Source organism: Vombatus ursinus, unplaced genomic scaffold (genome assembly GCF_900497805.2).
Source record: "Vombatus ursinus unplaced genomic scaffold, bare-nosed wombat genome assembly UNPS02014791.1, whole genome shotgun sequence".
Classification (NCBI taxonomy): Eukaryota; Metazoa; Chordata; class Mammalia; order Diprotodontia; family Vombatidae; genus Vombatus; species Vombatus ursinus.
In genome coordinates, this window is record NW_020954569.1 from 78,577,187 (window position 1) to 78,597,797 (window position 20,611).

Genomic DNA, 20,611 nt, shown 5'->3' on the forward strand with positions numbered 1-20,611 from the left:
GATTGTCTGGTTTTCCCATTTCAATGCTCGTGAGTTTTTTTCTGCCTGGAGAGGCTGAGATGAATGAAGGATGTTTAGGTGGAGTGATAAGGACTAATTCTTACTGCATGTGACCTTAATTCAGCCTAGTTTCCTGTCTTACTGTGTATAACAGAAAAGAAGCCACACTAAATTGTATTTGTGGGTATGCATTTTCCATCCTCTTCCCCTCTTTTTATAGAGGGACACTCATGTATAAATGTATATGGTAAAGCTGGAGCCAGAAGGGGCTGAAAAATCATCTGGTTTTATAAACAGATGCTGCTCAACCCAGAGGTACATGGAGAATATTTTTTCCAGATGGTAAATTTTAAAAATGGGTGAGAGTTATACAAAGTTCTTTTCTTCCTTGTAAAGTATTCCATATCTTTATCCTAAACCAAGCCCAGCTTCTCCTTCCAAACCAGTTCCTCTGATGTCCCTCATATCTGTAAGATACAACCTTGTAGTCATCTCTGACTTGTCTTCTCCTTTCCCTGACAACACCCCCTCCCCAGACAATCCATTGTGGAGTCCTGTCTATCTATTGCATCTTTCTCTCCTATCTATTCTGTTACCACTCTAATTTGAGACTTCTATTACCATAAGATTATTGTAAAAGCCTCTTCACTTTCAGTTCAATTCAATATTTAGCAAGTATTTTTAAGTGGCTGGTATGTGTAAAGAGCACTGTAGTAGACTCTGGAGGAGCTAGCGAGTTTGGGAAAAGATTCTGTTCCTGTCCTACTGGAGTTAATAATCTAATAGGGAGATAAGTGATTTTTAAATTTTAAAGTGCCACATAAGTATAAGCTAAATATATATAATTCAAGATAATAGGTGCATAAGAAAGATTCAAACAGAGTATCTAAGATCATCATGGGGGAAAGATCTGGGGAAGCATCATGAAGGAGCTGGCATTTGAACTGCGTTTTAATAGTTAGCAGTTTAATAGAAACAGTCTTGGATTTGGAATCAGACGACCTGAATTTGAGGCCTGAATCTACCATTAAGTTGCTATGCAACTTTGGACGAGTCTCTCCACCTCTCTTGGTCTCACCTCATCTAAAAATGAAGAGTCTGGGTTTGCTGACCTCTAAGATTCTTTCTGGCTTTAGAACATTATGATCATGTCATTTTATGCATGGTAATTCAAAAAATTAGACGGGAGGAAGGGCATTCCAATAACAGTGTGAGCCCAAGTATGGAGGGAGGGGTGTGGATGAGGGATGGCCAATAGACCAAATGACAGGTAATAGGGAGTAGCATGAAATAAGGCTGAAAAAAATAATTTTGAAAAATTGTCGAGAGGGATGATTGCCTCATCTCTCCTGTCCACCCTCCACTCCCAACCTTAGTCCTTCTTACATGCCTACTATTCAATACATTTTCCTTAAGCAAACTACAATCACACCACTCTTGGGCTGAACAACTTTAAAGGCTTACTGAATCAACTCTAGATTCTTCAGTCTGGTATTAAAGGTCTTCCACAAGATGGACTTAACATATCTTTCCAAACTTAAATCTTACAACTCCCCTATTTCTGTCCTACATTCCTCAACATCCTCTGCTTTTTTCCACCTCCATGATCAAGTTGTTCCTTTTACTTGTGATGCCCCTTTTCCCATCTACTGATTCTGGAGTCAGAAGACTTGGGCTCAAATCCTACTTATGAAGCTTACTATGATGGCATGTGAATTACTTGAGATGAGCAATAATTTTTTGGGGGGGGATGGAGTTAAGTGATTTGCCTAGGGTTACACAGCTAGTAAATGTCAAGTGTCTGAGGCTGGATTTGAACTAAGGTCCTCCTGACTCCAGGTCCAGTGCTCTATCCACAGCTCCACCTAGCTGCCCCCATTATGAGAAATAATTTTGAAATGGTTTTATTTTGTAACTGCAGTGGTCATGCGTGTGCTTCTATTGACACTAGGCTGACTCAGAATGTCTGATCCTGTCCACATAAGACCACACTGAATTTTAATTCTCTGTCAGTTGTGTGCTGGTTGCTTTTAGTTATGTTTTTAATTCTATAATTCTAAATAATGCATAAGGAGCATACTTCAATGACTTTTAGAGATATCATGGCAGCTGTTGGTATGGGAATTCAAGCGTTTCAAGGAGCAGTTGTACCAAAGAGCAAAGGAAAGTGTGATCAAAACAAAACAAAAAAAAAACCCACTAAAACTGACCAACTATTGCTGCAAAATAGCAAAATTAAGCTTCAGAAAAATAAGCAAAGACCTTCAGAAGGCCCTGATAGTTGGAGAGGTTGTTACTGATTCCTAGCATAGTATTTTCAAAGTTTAAAGAACAACAAAAGACTGGTTTAAAAAATAGCTACTAATGATTGCTTTGAAGAAAAACCACTTGTCATGGGCAAAACAATACAAAGATTGGAGAAAGGTAATTTTATTTGATAAAACTCACTTTCTCATGCAAGGAAACTCCAAAACCCTTGTGAGAAGTGCAGTAGCTATAAGATCTGAGCATCTTCATCAAATTGTAAAACATATACCCTCTAAAATGTTTTGGGAATTTTTTTCCTTTCAGTGGGCCTGAAGTCTTGTACACTTTAAAGGGATGATAAACTCTGATAAATATAATGATATATTAAGAAGCAGAGTTGTTCCAGAATTACAGGAATTTTCAAATGCTGATGGATTACTGCAACTTGACTTTATACCACAACACATGTCACAAAAGGTTAAGAAATTTTTCCAAGATATAAAGATAATCATGCTTCAATGGCCTGGAAGCTCTGGATTTAAACCCTTGTGAAAAAAAATCTATGCATTGTAAATAAGGCTAACCTTGAGAAAATGAATTGCTCAGTAGGATTTATGGTTTCATAATGAATAACTAGAGAACGTCAAAATCTTGAGAACTCAATGCCATATCATGAAAAACAATGATTACAACAAAAGGAGGACATTACATTTAAAAAAAATTAAGGATTCAAAAAGATGTGAGATTCATGTGTCAACAAATTTAATTATTTTACTCTGTCCCAGTTTATATGAATACCCCTGTACCTTAGTAATCTTAGGCAAGTCACTTAACCCAGTCACTTAGCTTCTGTAAAACAAGAGGAGCAGAATACAGAATACATACTCCTAAGGTCCCTTCCAGCTCCAGATCTATGAAACCCTCCCTGTCCTTCAAGGAACTATTTCAATGGCATTGCCTTCATAAGCCTTTCATAAGTCCATATCTGAATATGATCTCTCCCTTCACTAAATGACTATAGCATTTTGGTTATACCCCTTTTCATCCTTTTATGGCATTTATCATATTCTACTTTGTTGCTGTTGTTTGGTCATATCTGACTTTTCATGACCCCATGGACCATATCCATTGGGTTTTCTCGGCAAAGATACAGGAACGGTTTGCCATTACTTTCCTAGCATGTCCCCATTTCACAGATGAGGAACTGAGGCAAATAGGAGTTAAGTGATTTGTCCAGGGTCACCCAGCTGAACTCAGACCTTTCTGACTAGTGTTCTATCCACTGTACCACCTATTCTAATTTATATTAAAGTAATTCATATACTTGTATTTTTCCCCTGATAATCTATCATAAATGCCTTGATGGCAGGGACTTTGTTTTACTTATCTTTGTAATCCCTCACTCATATTGGATACTTAGTAAAATATTGCCAAATCCCTCCCTCAATTTTCATTCATTTATCCATTTCTTCATAATTCCAATTTCAGATCATCTCGTTGTGCCCTACAACACTCCTTTCAATGTGTACGCATACATAAATGTGCATGGTTGACCTTACAAATAAACAGGCAATCACATATCTCGGGTGCCTGACATTTTTGGCTGGCTTGATAAATATTTAGGCAGTGGGCTGAAAAAAAAGCAACGTGAATGAGCCTGGATCTATCTCTGTAAGACTCTTTGGGGTTTTGTGTTTGCTTTGTAAATAGGATTTATTGGCATTCGTATGAAAGAGAGCATCACAATGTTTAATTATGATTCTTTATTTTCTGTGGCCAGTTAGCTCAGAGGATTAGAGTTTTGTGCTTCATTAATGAAGCCATGGCCAGGGACTCACTGCCCATTTGGGTCACTTAGCTTTGGGAGGTTCTATGGCTACAGACTCTGCTTCTAACCTTGACCAGATGTCTGGTAAAAGTATGCCACTGGTCATCAAAAAGACTGGTTGAGGGTGTGTGGTTAATGTAGGAATCTGCCATGACCACTGCAGAGGCGGCACAGCAAAGAGGGCAATTAAGACTCGGAGCCAGGAGCTGGATTCTCATTTCAGCTCTGCCATTTATGAGGGGTGTGATCTTACGCAAGCTACTCAAAGGGTCTTCATCTATAAAATGAGACTAATAATACTTGCACTGTTGATTTCACAGGGCTTCTGTGTGGAAAGAGATCCTGAAACATTTAAAAAGCACCATAGAAATGGTAGCGCTTGTGACATGACACGCATCATGACTTCAAGCATACTGAGCCAGCTTTAAACACAGGAAGAACTGGGTTCAAATCCTACATCTGACATAGACTTTCTGTATAAACCTGGGTGAGTCATGAGAGTCACACTCCAAAGCTTTAGGTAACTAACTCTCTGTGATGTCAAGTTGCAGAGATACTGACCTACTTCAGTAGAGGGAGGTTCCTCACCTGGGAATTCCCTATTACAAAGAAATCATATGTCTAGTCCCTATTTCTCTGAAGTGGAAATTATTATTCGAGAGGCAGTGTGGTAGAATGGAAGAAGCCCCTGGGTTAGAGGGCCACCTCCATCACTCATAGCTGTTACCAACCAACATAGCTGTGTTGAGTAAGTCACCTAATCTCACCAAGCCTCAATTTATGCACCTGTCAAATGGAAACAATAACATTTGCAGCTCCTACCTTACAAAGTTACTGTGAAGAAAGTACTTTGCATACCTTGGGATAATACTTTGGGGATCTGTAATTACAAAGATGTTGGAATTCCCACCACTTACACAGATTGCCACATACCCATAAGTCACTAGAGAGTTACAGGGAGATGCCTGAACTTCAGAAAGGTTAAATGATTTGTCCTTATGTCACCCAGCTTCAGAGGCAGAATTGGAACTCAGGTCTTTCCCAATTGAAGAGCATCACTTTACTCTGGCATTCTGTCACTTCTTTTTGAGGCTACAGACCATACAACTTTATAAACATCAGTCAGTCAATCAACAATCATTCACTGGGGATAGCAGGCTTGCCTCAGAGTCAGGAAGACCTGGGTTCAAGTACTGTCTCTGACATCTACTGGCTATATCCCCTGAGGACAAGTCAGTCAGCCCTCCCCGGGCCCTAGGCAATTCTCTAAGACTATCGGTTGTGGAGAAGTTGCTGGTCAGCACTGATATATCAATGTAATCATGGGTCTAGTTCCCTCAAAACTCCCCTAAGCTTTTAATAAATACCTACTTTGGGTCACACATTGTGCTGGACAGTGGTCAAAGAGAAAAACAAAAATGAAAGTCTCTCAAGGAACTTACAATCAGGGAAAATATGAACACATTTAACACGGACAAAATAGATATAAAACATGGAAAATACATGTATAATACACACATGTATACACACATATATATTTATATATTTGCATAAATAGATTATTGCAAAGCTCCTGTGAGACTGTACACATAAAAGCACTTTATAGATATAAACTGGTAAACAAATGAAAGCTAATATTATGAATAGCCAATAATAGCTAACATTTTTATAGTGCTTACTACGTGCCAGGCATTGTGCTGAGTGCTTTACAATTATTATCTCCCTCGATCCTCACAACAACCCTGGGAGGTAGGTCTTGTTATTATCCCCATTTTACAGTTGAGAAAACTGAGGCAAACATGGGTTAAGTGATTTTCCTAGGGTTACTCAGTTAGTAAGTGTCTGAGACTGGATCTGAAATCAGGTCATCCTGACCCTAGGCCTAGCGCTCTATCCACCAGGTCACCTAGCTGCCCCTAGTAAAACAATTTGAAGTCCTTATCCTCTAGATGAGAAGTCAGAAGTATCATGTTCTCAGATAAACAACATATCGTATTCATTGTAATTGAGTATAAGCCAAGGGCCCCGCCATTAATCTTGGCTGTCCTTTGAATGAGATCACCCAGTGGGGCTTATCCTTTATGGGATATGGCCCCCATGGAGGTAAGAGCTTTACTTTTGTGGGTTTTCTCTTTCTTTTCTTGGGAGAGGGAAGCAACTCTGTGGTCCTGGGGATCTTGGGATGAATTGTATTGCTGGACCCCCCTGTCCAGTATCCATCCCACCACTGCCTCTAGTATCATCTCTGGTGAGACAGATGGGGGACATTACAAACCTGAACATGGCTACTCACTCTGGTACTTCTCCAAAGCCTTCCAAAGGCTGGGCTTCAGCTGCATAGATCTTGGCATACTGTCTGGCAGTATTTTGGACATAACATTCCTATATCACCAAGAGATACAAAAAAATATATGTTACTAGGAGAAAGTCAGGCAGCAATTCCTGGTGAGGATAAGGAAGCATGCTTACAAAAGTGTAGGTAGCACATTCTCATAGTACGTGGCTGCTGGGTAGATTCACTTTGCTTGACCATGCTTATTTATTACAAGGTTCTCCTCTCTCTCTCTCTCTCTCTCTCTCTCTCTCTCTGATTTTAAACTAGAAGATTGGGAGTTTGGGAAGGGTGGAAGGATGGGAGGTATCAATAAAGATGAGAGAGAGAGAGAGAGAAAGAGAGAGAGAGAGAGAGAGAGAGCTGTCAAAACATTTTTTTTTTTTTTGGTGAGGCAATTGGGGTTAAGTGACTTGCCTAGGATCACACAGTTAGTGTCAAGTATCTGAGGCTGAATTTGCACTCAGGTCCCCCTAACTCCAGGGCTGGTGCTTTATCCACTAGCTAGGTGCACCACCTAGCTGTCCCTATCAAAACATTTTTTTTAAATGCACAGAAGAGAAAAGAAAGACTTTCAAAGGGAACACAGATAAACAGGACAGTTTTTGAAAACAATGTGTAAAATTTAAGAAAAATAAGCAGTATGAAATGGATACACATGGCTTCATGTTCAATTTTCTTTTTGTGTTCTGCTTCGCATGTGGCCATGCTTCTTTTTGAATGTTTACATTCAAAATAAAAATAATTAAATCAAAAAATCAAAAGAGCTCTAAATCCTTGGACAAATTCTCCCAGAGAGATATTCAGAGACACAAATCACATGCTTATCAAATTTACAGACATCATGAAATGGAAAGAAGGGTAAAAATGTTGGAAATCAATTTCATGAGAACAGAATGGGGAAAATATGTGCTCTCAGGGAGCTAATGTAAAAAAAAATCCCTGAGAGTTTTGGTAGACTGCAAAGCTCAATGAGTCAACAGTTTGTGGTGTTAACTGAAAGAATTAATGTCATCTTTATCATTGATAAAAGAAATATAGTGTCCAGAAGCAAAGGGATGATAGTTCTATTGTACTCTACACTGCTTAGAACATATTTAAAGAAGTGTTCAGTTCTGGGAACGACATTTTGGAAAGGATAATTATAAACTGTAATACATCCAAAGGAGGGCAATCAGGATTATGAAGAAATTTGAAACCTCTTTATACAAATATCACTTAAAGGAACCAGGGATGGTCAACCTTGAAGAGAGAAGGTTTGGAAGAAATATGATGACTATCATCAAATATCTGAAGTGTCATCAGGTAGAAAAAATATTATTAAACATATTTTCCTTGGCCTGTAAGGGCAGAACTTAAAACAACAGATGGAAGTGATAGGGAGGTAGATTTTGGCTAAATAAATAAGGAAGTATTTGCTAATAATTAGGATTGCTTTAAAAATGGAATTCCCCTGGAAGAAGCGAATTCACTATCACTGGAAGCCTTGAAGCTGATCTAGAGAACTACTTTCCAAGGATGCTATAAAAGAGATTCATGTTTTAGATAATGGTTTGAATTGGATGAACCTAGAAATTCCCTCCAAATATGAAACTCTATGATTCTATGATGTGTTCCTAGGACATAATATGTCTACTCCACATTAACTCTGATGCCAGAGTGGCTGCTGATAGGTACGTTCATTTAGATTGGCTCTATGAGCCAATCTAAAATCAGAACTAGTATGATTCGCAGAGAGGCAAGAGATGAGTGAATAAATCAGGATCAAAGACCTTGTAAACTCAGTAGGGTTTGCATTTGAAATCCCATTTTCAAAGATATCATCTGAGAAGTAAATAATTCATAATACTATGGTGAGATGTTGGTTTGGAAAATGCATAATTGAATACTATTGAATATATATTTTCTTGGGCATAAGGGCATCTCTCAAAGCGGGGCTCTGGGTGTTACTGAAATTCATCATAATTGCACTAAAATGCAGTTGAGGTATAAGGGATAAACTTTAGAAATGGGAAGGAATGATATTTTGAATCAAAATGAACAGAAATGGGCAGAATTCTGTGTGTGAAGAATAGAGATGACATTCTCTGCCTCAGGACCACAAATGATATATGATATATGGAAATTATATATGAGCATCTTAGAATGGTAGAATTGTGGAGTTGGAAGACCTTAGGGATCATAGACTGAGGGTTAGACCAACACTTAATTTTCTAGAGGGGAAAGTAGAGACCCAGAGAGGTTGACTTAACCAAAAGTACATAGCCAATTAGTAGCACATCTGGACCTAGGATTCAAGTATGCTGATTCTCAGGCCAGTGCTAGGGCAGAGGTATACAATAAAAAGAGAGAGAATGCCTCTATGTTACTTCAAATAGTATTTTGCAGACCTAGGTTTGATTTAAGAACTGTGCTAGACATCAGGTAAAGTAACAAAAGTCTCAACCAATCATCATTTCCTAAGTTGATATCTTGAATTGAGTCAAACATACATAGAGATAGATAGATAGTGAAAAAAAAAAGTTACATGATAACTTTGTGGTATATTTGAAAGGAATAGCAAGTTGTACATAATAGATTTGCAATTTCAGGTGCAATCTGCTGTTTTTCTATTCCACTTTTTATGGAAATGTTTATTTTATTTCTTAGTTCAGAACAAAATAAAGTAATTTAAAAAATAGGGAAGAAGGAAAGGAAATTTGCATCTGTTGAATTTCCCAATGACTAGTCCTTTTCTAGGCTATCATCAGGGATTTGGGCCTGGGAGATTTGGTGTGACCAAGAATAACTACTTTTCAAATATATTTTTTTATCTATCCCTAGAAGGATATTATGAATTCAATTCCTAGAGGATGTGCTAGGAGTTTACAGGAAAAGGAATGATATCAAGATAGGCTATATAGGAATAATGAGTGAATGGGACCCCAGAAATAGTTTCTAGTATATAAAAAATGGTAATCTAGCACTATTCCACTCTTTTCCCACTAATGCCACTGACTAATTGATCTATCAGTTCACCTTTGAACAATGGTTTTAATTGGTTAGTAGGAGTTTTACAACCATTACAGGTTGGCCTCATGAGAACTGATTGCTCATCCACCAAATGAGACTCAGAATGCTAAGGGCCACTAAATAACTCTCTTTCTGTTCCATTCTGCTGAAACAATCCAAAAAGTTCTGGGCAACAGTCTGAGGGTGTAAAACATTTGCTTCTGCTGCAGAAATGCCAAAGCAGAGGAACACACAGCTGAGTCTTCAAACAAGGCTCCCTTGGCACTTGATAAAGTCCTGGGAAGGAGGGATTTCTAGGTGTAGCCCTGGCTTTACTAAGTGGGACATTTCCCCAAAAAACCTGAAAAGTAGTTAAAACACTTTTCCAAGGCCTGGCCAAACCTGGTCGAAAAGCTCTGAAACTTGTATGAGGTCTGAACCTTAATTGTGAAGAACTGGTGGGAGAGATAAGTTAAATAAAACCATTGAAAATCAAATGGTTTTTCATGTTTATTCTAGTATCAAAGCAGGTCCCTAATAATCAGAGAGCCAGAGAAATCCTTGCCTGAAGGTTTTCCAAATTTCTTCATTTAGAGTAAGGGCTCTTAAAATGGAGGCCACGGGTTTGTTTAGATAAGTAGAAAGATAGGTAGACAGATAATTTATTCCAATATGATTGGTTTCCTTTGTAATACTATGTATTTTATTTTATGCATTTAAAATTATTTAAGGAGTCCATAAGCTTCACCAGACTGCCATGGGGGTCCATGACATAAAAAGTTAAGAACTCCTACCTTAAAGGAACCCCCCACTGACCCTGTCTTAGATTTTAAACTCAAAACATCAGTAAATCTCACCCTGAAGGATGATCTTTGGAGCTGACTCTACTGGGGGAAAAAAGGACCCACCTGTGCAGCGAGTTTGTAGTTCTTCTGGACAAGTTCATCATTGTTTTTGGTCCCATAGGCAATTGCATTGTGCACTTTGAGCACACAGGCATGGCCAGGGCTGAACACAGGAGTGAGGCCCTGCATCACTTTACTTCGGAAGGCTTTGCGGTGGATCCCTTCTCCAAAGTGGAGTTCTTCTGTTGCAATCTGACCATGCAGGCTGCTCCCAAAATAGCTGTCACTGATAAAGTCTTCTCTGAAGATAAGCTGGCTGAATTCAATCTCTTCAAATTCTGAAACACAGAATGGTTTTGGCTGGGTAGAGCAGCTCTAACTCTGGCCTATGTTCAACCCTAACCCATGACTCAATATGCTTATATGGAGAATAGTATCAACCAAAGACAGAGAAGGAAAGTGGTTGGTTTAAAGGGATGTGAATTTTTTTATGTGTACAAAAATATTATAATATTATAAAGCAAACTAAAAGGAATTGATGATTAGGTAAGGAAGAACTAAATAAACAGAAGAGCTGTGTCCCTGAAGAAGCGCAGAGGGAGATCCAGTGCTAGATCAGTCAGAGGAGAATGGAAGACCCAAGATTGACTAAAGCAAATGGTGGGAGGCCAACTAGACAGGCAATTTTACACTGACCCCAGAAAACAGAAACGGGAATGGGAATAGTGTTTAAGTATAAGTGGGCAGAGAAAGGTGGGAGGTGGGGGGAAAGACTGGAAAGAGTTATATAAGGTCTGGGGTGGGGTTTGGTTCTGGCAAGGGTGCAGTGGTTGGGTGGATTTCATCAGAATAAGGAACTTCTGGTATGCAAACCCTCCCTACCAATCCAGATCAAGTGTTCTGCAATTTATAGTCCTGAAGAGCTCCCATGAGGCAAGAAGAGGTTAAGTGACTTGCTCAGTCATTCAGCCAATATGTGGCAAAGACAGGATCTGAATCTAGGTCTTCCTGATATCCAGGCCTCTCATTCCACTACACTACCAGACTATCATATACAGGAAATTGTTGGATAAAAAGAACAAATCACAATTAAAACCTCCTTTGAAAAGCCCTTGAGAAAAGACAAAAGGGTTTTGATTTTTTTTTTTTTTGTATTTTCTTGTGGGAATGGGGAAATACTGTCTTTTTGAGCATTCTGACAGTGCCTGTTTTTATTGTTGTTTCAGTTGTGTCTAACTCTCTGTGACTCCATTTTTGGTTTTTCTTGGCAAAGACACTGGAGTGGTTTGCCATTTCCTTCTCCAGCTCATTTTACAGATGAGGAAACTGAGGCAAACAGTTAAGTGAATTGCCACACAGCTAGTACGTGTCTGAGGCTAGATTTGAACTCATAAAGATGAGCCTTTCTGATTCCAAGCTCAGTGCTCTATCCACTGGGCCACTAGCTGCCCCCAACAATGCTATAATTCAGTGTCAATTCAAGATACCATGTTTCACATCATAAGTGATTCACTGAGATTGTTTCCTCCACTTTAAAGTTGAAGTGTCTTAGCCAAACTTCTGATTGGCTGAGAGAAGATGGATTTTATTAAAATATTCTATTTCGATTTTCTAACATCCACCTCTTATCTCAAGCTTACAACCAAAAAAATGGCACTGGTTTTGCCAAGAGTAGTTTATATTTTGGATTAAAAATCTTATTGTGTTCTGTTTCTATGTGTTTCAAATATCATACTCTGGAAAAAACAGTATAGTCTTTCTGTCTGTCTCTTTCAGTATGATCTCTTTGAAAGAACATGGTCTACAGTCTGTGTCAGACGCCATGTTGTCAAACCTGCAGGGGCCTGCAGCTATTTGTCAGGGATCAAATTGTATATAGAACTAATTATTGATCAGGAAGGAAATCAGGAATGAAGAATCTGGAGGACTTCTTAAATAGAAAATTCAGGCCCACATCTGAGAGCTAGCTACCAGGGAAAGCAGGGATGATGAAAATTTACCATTATGAGATTGTCACCCAGGCCTGTAGTCTCTCCTTGCTGCTATGTGATTTTTCTTTGTCTTTCTACTGGGCCACAAGAAGACAGGAGAGTAGCAGACAAAATGCACTTTCCCCCATTTTGGTATTAGGAGGAAGCTTTGGTTTCCACTTAGTCTAGCTTTTGGGCATATAACATTGGATCTACCTGAGTGTTTGAGCATTAATTAGGAGTATATGTGAATGGACCAAACATACAACAGTGATAGAAATAGGGAGATTTCTCTTTTGTTTACAAGACTAACATAAAATAAATGAAAGGAGAAAATGGTGAGAGATAGCTTCCATCAGCCATGGTCGGCTGCAGGGTAATCTTCTCGGTCTATTTATCCATACATACACACTCGCATACATACATACATATATACATAGAGATATAAAATATATATGTATACATAAATATACTACACATGTGTGTATGTATATATGTACTATGAAATTTTTAAAATGATGCTTTGCAGAAGAGAATAGCCATCTTTATATGCAATACAAAGATTTTTCAGTTCTTGCGTATGACTATTTCTAATTTTATAGGTTGGGCCCTGACTCCCAATAGGAGAATAAAGTAAACTCTATAGGGACAAGAATTATAATCTATTTAAAAATAAATCTTTATATCTGACAACCTCATTGCTTAAAACCCAGAGGTACCTAGAATTAATTAATGAAACATTTCAGTGTAATTCAGTTTCTAAAAAGGGTTAAACATTTCTGCAACTCAAGCAGAACTCCAAAATTAGTTCAGTCAATCCTTCAAGAAGATGGTTACCCAGGAGAACATGTTGGGCTATAGGAAGGAAAAGCTGCAGCAACAGCAGAGCACAGGACGGGGCATCATTAACAGGCCTGCCTATGATTTGCAACAGATCTGGGCTGCTTGACAAAGACACAGAACAGAAGAAACAACACCAATCTCATTCTTTGTCTTTTCCTTTGGCTAAAATGACAGCATCCCTCAGTACACTTCAAAGAGTAGTAACAAGCAGAACCTGGTGCAGGTGTTTTAGAAAAACATTCTAAGAAGTGGTCCCTATTCTGCTCTATGGGTTTTGTTGTTGTTATTCTTTTCTGTCTGGACCTGTAATTTCATCAATGAAAAAAGTTCCAACATGTAAACTTCCTCTGGGGATATAGATCTGAGACTTCTCTGTTGCCTATAGTCTTAGAAAATTGCTGGGGTATACTAGAGGTTATGCAACTAGCCCAGGGTCATACAGCAAGTATGTGTCAGAGGCAGAACATGCGCCCAGGTCTTCCTACCTCTAACACCATCCCTCTCATCCGTTATGCAGGCTGTCTCTATAAGGCCTTATGGGAGGTGGAATAAGCAACTGTCTATGTGGTATGAAAGTAATGACAAACCACTCCAGTATCTTTGCCAAGAAAACCCCATGGACAGTATGGTCTGTGGAGTCATGAAGAGTTGGAAGTGACTGAACAACAACAACAATGTGGCATGATTCGGGGGCCTTGAGAAGACTCCCCCCGCCACACACTAGATTGATATGCAAGAATTTTGTGTTAATGGAGCTTCAGAAATGGTTATTTGCCATATAAAAATGCTGGAGAAATGCTCCCCTTTCCTTTCTTTACCAGCATCACTGGCTAGCTAAGCTAGTAATATAAGTTTCACCAGCTAGTAATGGTTTTAAATTGGGTTTTCTATAGTCACCAGCTGTTCTGAAGGTGCCTGGGAGTGAAGAAAACCGGGTGAGTTCTTTCCTTTATAGTCTGTCAATTCAACATAAAAAGGTTCTCGTCTGTAGTCAGAAGATACAAGGTACCTTCTTTGGTTTCGGAAGGGCTAGAGAAGTAGGCCCTAGATGACTTCCATGGCCCTTTCAGCAAGAGGTATGGCAAATGGTAAATGTTTAACAATCTGCTTTCTGAAAAAAGCAGGACACACTTTCAAGTTTAATCTGCATTTTAAACATTTTTCTCCATCACCTTCTTAAGTCTAGACAACCAACAAAACATTAAATCAGACCTTGATCTGTAGTATTTGCTGATTTCTGAGGCAAAGTCCTCACACTGAAAATTTAACAATTGACTCTCAAAAGCCAGTTTGAGCTGCTCCAGCACATCCTTGCTTCTTGCCCAAAAATGATGATCATATAAGCCTGAGATTGTGGCTTAATGTCTACCCTACTGTTTCCTAGGTACAGAGTGTTTGCAGGTAAGAGCGGGAATGGGCTAGAGGTCACATAGTTTCCATTTTAGAGACAAAACAAATAAGAGAACAAAAACTGCAGCCTAGAGAATTGATGTGACTTTCCTGAGGTCACACATGTCAGAGGTGGAATTTCAACCCAGACCCTCTAACTCCAAATCCACGAAATGCTACAGTGTGTTTATAGACCTTCTCCATTTCTAAGAACTCTCAAACTATGCCTGAAAGTCTACCATTAGTAATTCGTTCCTACAGGTTAAGATATTTTAAAGGATAAATGCTTTAATGTGTTGCTTGGGAAGGTGAACATACTAAGTCCTAATACCTAAGCAAATAATTAGATTCCTTCCCACCCAGGACATAAGGGAAAAAAGGGAGGAGGAGAAAAATAAAAAGGTGGGAAGGACAGGAAGACAAAGGTGATGGAGCTAAACCTCATGTATATGACAATTTTGCAGAAGATTGTTTCTGTCAAATTTCTTATCTACTAAATATCTTCCACATTGTAGATGGATAGATAGCCTAAAATTGTGAGAAAAACCAAATGCACCATTTGGACAGGAAATTACCAGTGGCCTTAATATGGTGCTTAAATAAAGCATGATGCATGCCATGAGTTGGCAAAAACTCATTTGGGTTTGTTTGTTGGAACTGTTGAATATAAATCAACATCTTAGCTTTCAGAAGGCTTTATTACAAGCCACAGATTACATTCAACTTAGACAGAAGGAGCACAGCCTGGAGGCAACGGTATAGGATGCGGATCCTAAAGACAACAAGAAGAAAGTGATCTCCAAATACATCCATAACCTTAATAATGTCATCATGCATAGCTCATTGCTTGTAGCTGGCGTGACATTCATTCTGGAGTTTCTCATGGGTTTAGCTTTATTAGCTTTGAATCAGAGAGCAACATGCAAATTATAATTACATTCAGAAGACATTTAGTAAGAAAGGGCAGATAGGAGCACCCTAGAACCGAATACAAAGCTAATAAAGAAGCAATTCATTGTTGTGGCTTCTGTTGTACCATAAAAAGGCAGGGGAAGGCTGGGCGTGGCCCTCACCACCCTAGAGAGCTGTGGAAACAGCCTGGTAATCATAGTCGAAGAAGTTCTGAGGAGTGGGCCTAAAGCCCATGAGACTTCTAGACTAGAGACTGATTAATCTTACTGTGGGGCTGGGGCCAAGGCACCACTGCCATTGGGGCACATCTTAACCCTAACTGCAGGCTCAGTTTTCCTGAGCAGTTAAAAAAAACCCAGCCACTCTTAAAACCTGAATGTACAAACCCAAACTTGCAAAGCAGTAGCGAGCATCACAGTATAGACCACAACAAGACCATCTCTGTACAGACTGCAAGAAGGGGCCCCTCTTTACTTCAGAGTTCCATTCTGTGATTTACAAATGAAGAGGGAAGCCTGTATGACACTTTTTCTTGGAGGCCACTGGCAGGCATAGCACTCATCATCAACACTAGAAGGAAATTTGTTTTCTGCTCTGACGGTTTTGTTCAGAGGTACCAAAAGTCATACATAGAATCTCAGAGCTGTAAAAGATTTCAGGATCATTCAGTCCAACGCCCACCTGAAGCCTCAATCCCTTAATCATCAACAATGATAAGTGATCATCCAGCCTCTCAGACTGAAAACTCTAGTGAGAGAAATTCACTGCCTCTCAAAGCAAGCCATTTAACTTTGAAATAACTCTAATAGTTATAAAGTTCCTCCTGACACGGAGTCAGAAACTCCTCGTTATTCAAGTTACTCGTTTTTTATAACTCAATACCCCGGGCAATATTCTAAGCCTACAAATTGTAGAATAGGTGTTAATATATATTCGTAGAGGGAGTTCCTGAAACCGATGAAATCAAAGGTCTCACTCAAAAACTATCAACTTCACAACCTCTCCCAGACCCGAGTGAAGGACAAAAATTCACAGATCTGGAGTTTGAAAGAGTCTCAGAGGCCATCTAGTGCAATCTCTTCATTTTACAGATGAAGAAATCAAGACTAAGTGACTTGCCCAAAATCACTCACGAAGTAACCATCACAGGTGAGACTTGAACCTCCATGCTCTGATGTCTACACTGGTACTCTTTTCCAGGGCACCGTAATGTCTCCTGACCAAAGTATTCTTTACCCATTACCTTAAATGAGCAAAACATTCTACACATCCTAATTACCCTTCTCCTAGTGTTTTCACAAATATTTCATTAAATATCTCTTCAACCATAAGTTTGGGGTTTGGTTTGTCTTGTGTTTTGTTTTGTTTTAGAATGAGCACAAGCTATAAACCATCAGAATGACCCAAAAGCATTTTAATGGAAGTGAAATTCAGTTCTCTGCTGAATCAGCTGCACTTTGTACCCTGCACAGAGGGTGAAATTTCCCTGAGGAGGGACAGACTGCAGAAGAGTTCTTTGCCAGGGAACATTCAGTGGAGGAGATGATCAGGACGTGAGCAGATTCAGGAATGCCTCCTGAGCCTTTGTGGAGCTGAGAGCCTTGTGGGTATCAAAGGCAAACATCAAAACCCTCCTTCCATTTGCATTGAAGTGCAGATGAAAAGATTTGCTCATGCCAAATACCTGATCTCTTTTGGGAATGTGCTTATCAGCATGCACAGCTGAACAGCCAATGGAAGCAATGAAAGGAGTAGTTTGTGAGCCCATACGAAAAAAGGGAGGTGGAATTGTGGAAGAAAGTCTAATATTGGTGCATGGAACTTGGTTTTCTTTTTTTTGGGGGGGGGGGGGGAGGAGGGGTTGCCCACAACTGTCAAATCTACATATGATAGACACTCTCAAATAGAAATTCTAACCTGAAAGTCCTCATTCCAAATGCTTATTACAGCATTAGTGCTATGCATAGCAACACTTTGTGGTAGCAAAGAACTAGGAACAAAATGGGTGCTCATTGTTTGGGGAATGGCTGAAAAAAGTGTGGTAAAAGAATGTAATGGAATATTATTTCACTGTGAGAAACAACAAATCATTGTGAGAGGGGCTGTGAAAAAACAGCAATACTCAGATGCTGTTGGTTAATTGGCCCAACAATTCTGGCAAACAATTTTGAACTATGCTTTTTTAAAAAGTGGCTAAAATGTCTATGCAGGGGTGGGGAACCTGAGGCCTTGAGGCCACATGTGACCCTTTAGGTCTTTAAGTGCAGCCCCATTGACTGAATCAAACTTCACAGAACAAAAGCTTTTATTAAAGGGATTTGTTCTGCTGAAGTTTGGATTCAGTCAAATTCAGACATGACAAGTGGGGAATGGCTAAATAAGTTATAGCAAATGAATGTGATGGAATACTATTGTGCTGTAAGAAATAATGAAGGGGGTGATTTCAGAAAAACCTAGAAAGAACTATATGAATTGATACAAAGTGAGGTGAGCACAACCAAGAGAACAATTTATACCTTAACCACAATGTTGTAAAGATAATCAACTCTGAAAGATTTAGTAACTGATTAACACAATGGACAACCACAATTCCAAAGAACTCATGATGAAACAAAATATCCACCTCCAGATAGAGAACTGATGGACTCAGAGCAAAGACTGAAGAATATTTTTTTCTCTTTCTTTCTTTTTTCCTGATTCTTTTTGGACATGGCTAATGTGAAAATTTGTTTTGTATGCCTGTACATATATGTAATGGATTTTGTTATCATTACCTTTTCAATGGCTAGGGAATGGGGAAAGAACTTGTAACTGAAAATAAAATAAAATTAATTTAGAACTGGAAAACATGAAATGTGGCATAAAAGCAAATGATATCAATAAACTTAAAATAATAATTAGTGTTGCCCAATTCCCATCTCTCATAATGGTAAAGCTACAGGATGTTAATAACTTGGCAAAACTATAGCAGTGAATATCGTTACCCAAAAGCAACAGAATGAGAGATTGAAGTGGCTTATTGGTTGCTATTCACTTCTCCAGCCACTCTTGTAATTTATCTATTCTACTTGTTATCTATCTGAAGGAATGTGTTATTTCCATCATTTATCCCAGGAGGTGCCTATTTCATGATTTAATGGTGAACCCATTTTCTTTGACAGCCCATACTGACTTACCTTTAATATCCTGATGACTTGAAAGCTGACCCAGAACTAAAAGGAGACAAAAGATGAGAGAGAAAGTCTGTAGGACCTGGAACATCAGTGAAATTACTATAACTGTACTTTCCATCTAAGAGCATAAAGTTGAGATTTACCTTCAGAAGTCAGGTTAAATTCAGCTGTCACTTTCCCATAACTGTTCCTGAGGCAGCAATAATACAAGCCCTGATCTTTTTTACTAGCTTGAACGATGGCCAAGGACACAGTTGAATTATCTCCTGCACTGATAATGGAAAACATTAACATTTACAAACTTAATCATTTTAAAGTGTCTTATCCCTAAGCTGCAAGGAAAAGCTCGTGTTCCCCCTTCCCCTGTCTTTTGCAACCAATAAACTGAGAGGAGCCCTCCATTGTGGTGTGTTGTTTAACAATTTATTTACCTGTAAAGAATGGTTGGCCCATTAAATTTTGTAAAAGGGCCAATATTCGTGCAACATCATGAAATATGAATCTGCCCATCCATTAGGATAACAAATCTGCCATCATAGTAGAAATCACTGAAGTGAATGGAGATGTCTTTGGATTACCATTCATATGTTTGCACACTGCCCTCATTCCCCCCAATCACGTCAATACTGCATGTGTGCTCAGCGTTAGGAAAACCAGGCATTTCAAAATTGAATCTGACTAAATGGATCAATTAAGGGGCAATTATCTATACTACTACAGGGTTCTTTACCTTACAAAGTATTGAAAGTAGCATTTCTTTGAATAGTGAGCTACTTAGTGAATTTAAAACATAATTTGATATATAAATATTTAATGAAACAACTCTTTGCCTCATGTTTGTTTTGGTGAATATTTTGATATTTGTGCCTTGTTCTGCTTCAATCATTTTAGAAAATGTATTGGTACTTTTTGGTTCAAATTAATTCTCTATATGTTCCATTAGACTGTCAACTCCTTAAGGGCAGGAGATTTTTTCTTTCGGCCTTCTTTGCATCCCCAGTGCTTAGCACAGTGGCTGGTATATAAATGCTTGTTGACTGATAGACGAGAGGAGAAAAGGCTTTGGTTTAGTAAAAGAAAAAAAAGAAAGAAAAAATCCCTATCTGACTGATTTTTGAGTTTGGGTTAGTTAGGGTTTAATAAATGCCTATTATGTATAAACCACCATACTGGATGCTCAGGGCAATACAAAGATGAAGGAGATCCAGCTTCTGCCTCGCAGACCTTGTAATTTGGTGAAGGAGATAAAAGAGTTAGGCCCACCAAACAAAAACAAAGCAAAACCATAAAGACACATGTAAATAAAATTTTATGAGTTCTAAGTTGAGAAAGGGGCTTTCTGGTCAACTTGATCATGGAAGGTTTCATGAAGGAGATGGCATTTGGATTGGATCTTGAAAGACTGGTAAGGTTTCAACAGAATATTTGTTGGGACAAGGAAGAGAGTACACTAGGTATGTATATAAAAGGACACAATCATAGAAGGGTGAATAGTCCAATTAGCAAGAGTATCAAATATACAGATCACAGGCTTTAGAGACAGGCTAGCAATAATCAGGTCCAGGGAGGAGGAATAGTGTGAGAGAGCTATGAGTGATAGACTGAAGCCATGATTATGGAGATCCTTAAATTCCAAGTCAAGGAGTTTAGGTTTTATCCAGGAGAAAACAGGGAACCAACTAAGGTTTTAGAGGAATGGAGCAAAATGGTCAGACATGCATGCAGTGTTTAAGGTCAGTTTAGAATAGGAAATGACCAAAAGCCTCAACAAATTCACTGTTTCACAAGCTTGCTCTTCTTTCCCCTGAACACCACATTTACTTAAACCATTCCTTATGCCTGCTTTATGCTCTCTCTCTCTCATTTCTGCCTATTGATATCATACTCATACTTGAAGGGCCACCTTGAGTTGAGCCTTCTTCAGGAAACTTTCTGTGATATTCCAGCTAAAAGTAGTCTCTTCTTCTAGGAATCTCTCATAGCATTTTGCTTTTACCTCTCTTGTGCTTTTTAATATATTCTACTATGTATTATAGTTATTTATGCACATATCTTTTTCTCTTCTACTAGACTGTAAGTTC

The 20,611-nt window shown here is 38.8% G+C and overlaps 1 protein-coding gene across 1 annotated transcript in view; it reads right to left on the reverse strand.

Moving 5' to 3' along the window:
* Positions 1 to 20,611, reverse strand: part of ALPK2 (alpha kinase 2) — a 151,962-nt gene that overhangs the window by 42,664 nt on the left and 88,687 nt on the right. The window contains exons 6-9 of the mRNA XM_027869128.1: positions 18,674 to 18,801; positions 18,534 to 18,569; positions 10,307 to 10,581; positions 6,369 to 6,457 (exon numbers count right to left, since the gene is read on the reverse strand). Coding sequence (XP_027724929.1) covers positions 6,369 to 6,457; positions 10,307 to 10,581; positions 18,534 to 18,569; positions 18,674 to 18,801 — 528 coding nt within the window. The remainder of the gene's footprint in view (positions 1 to 6,368; positions 6,458 to 10,306; positions 10,582 to 18,533; positions 18,570 to 18,673; positions 18,802 to 20,611) is intronic.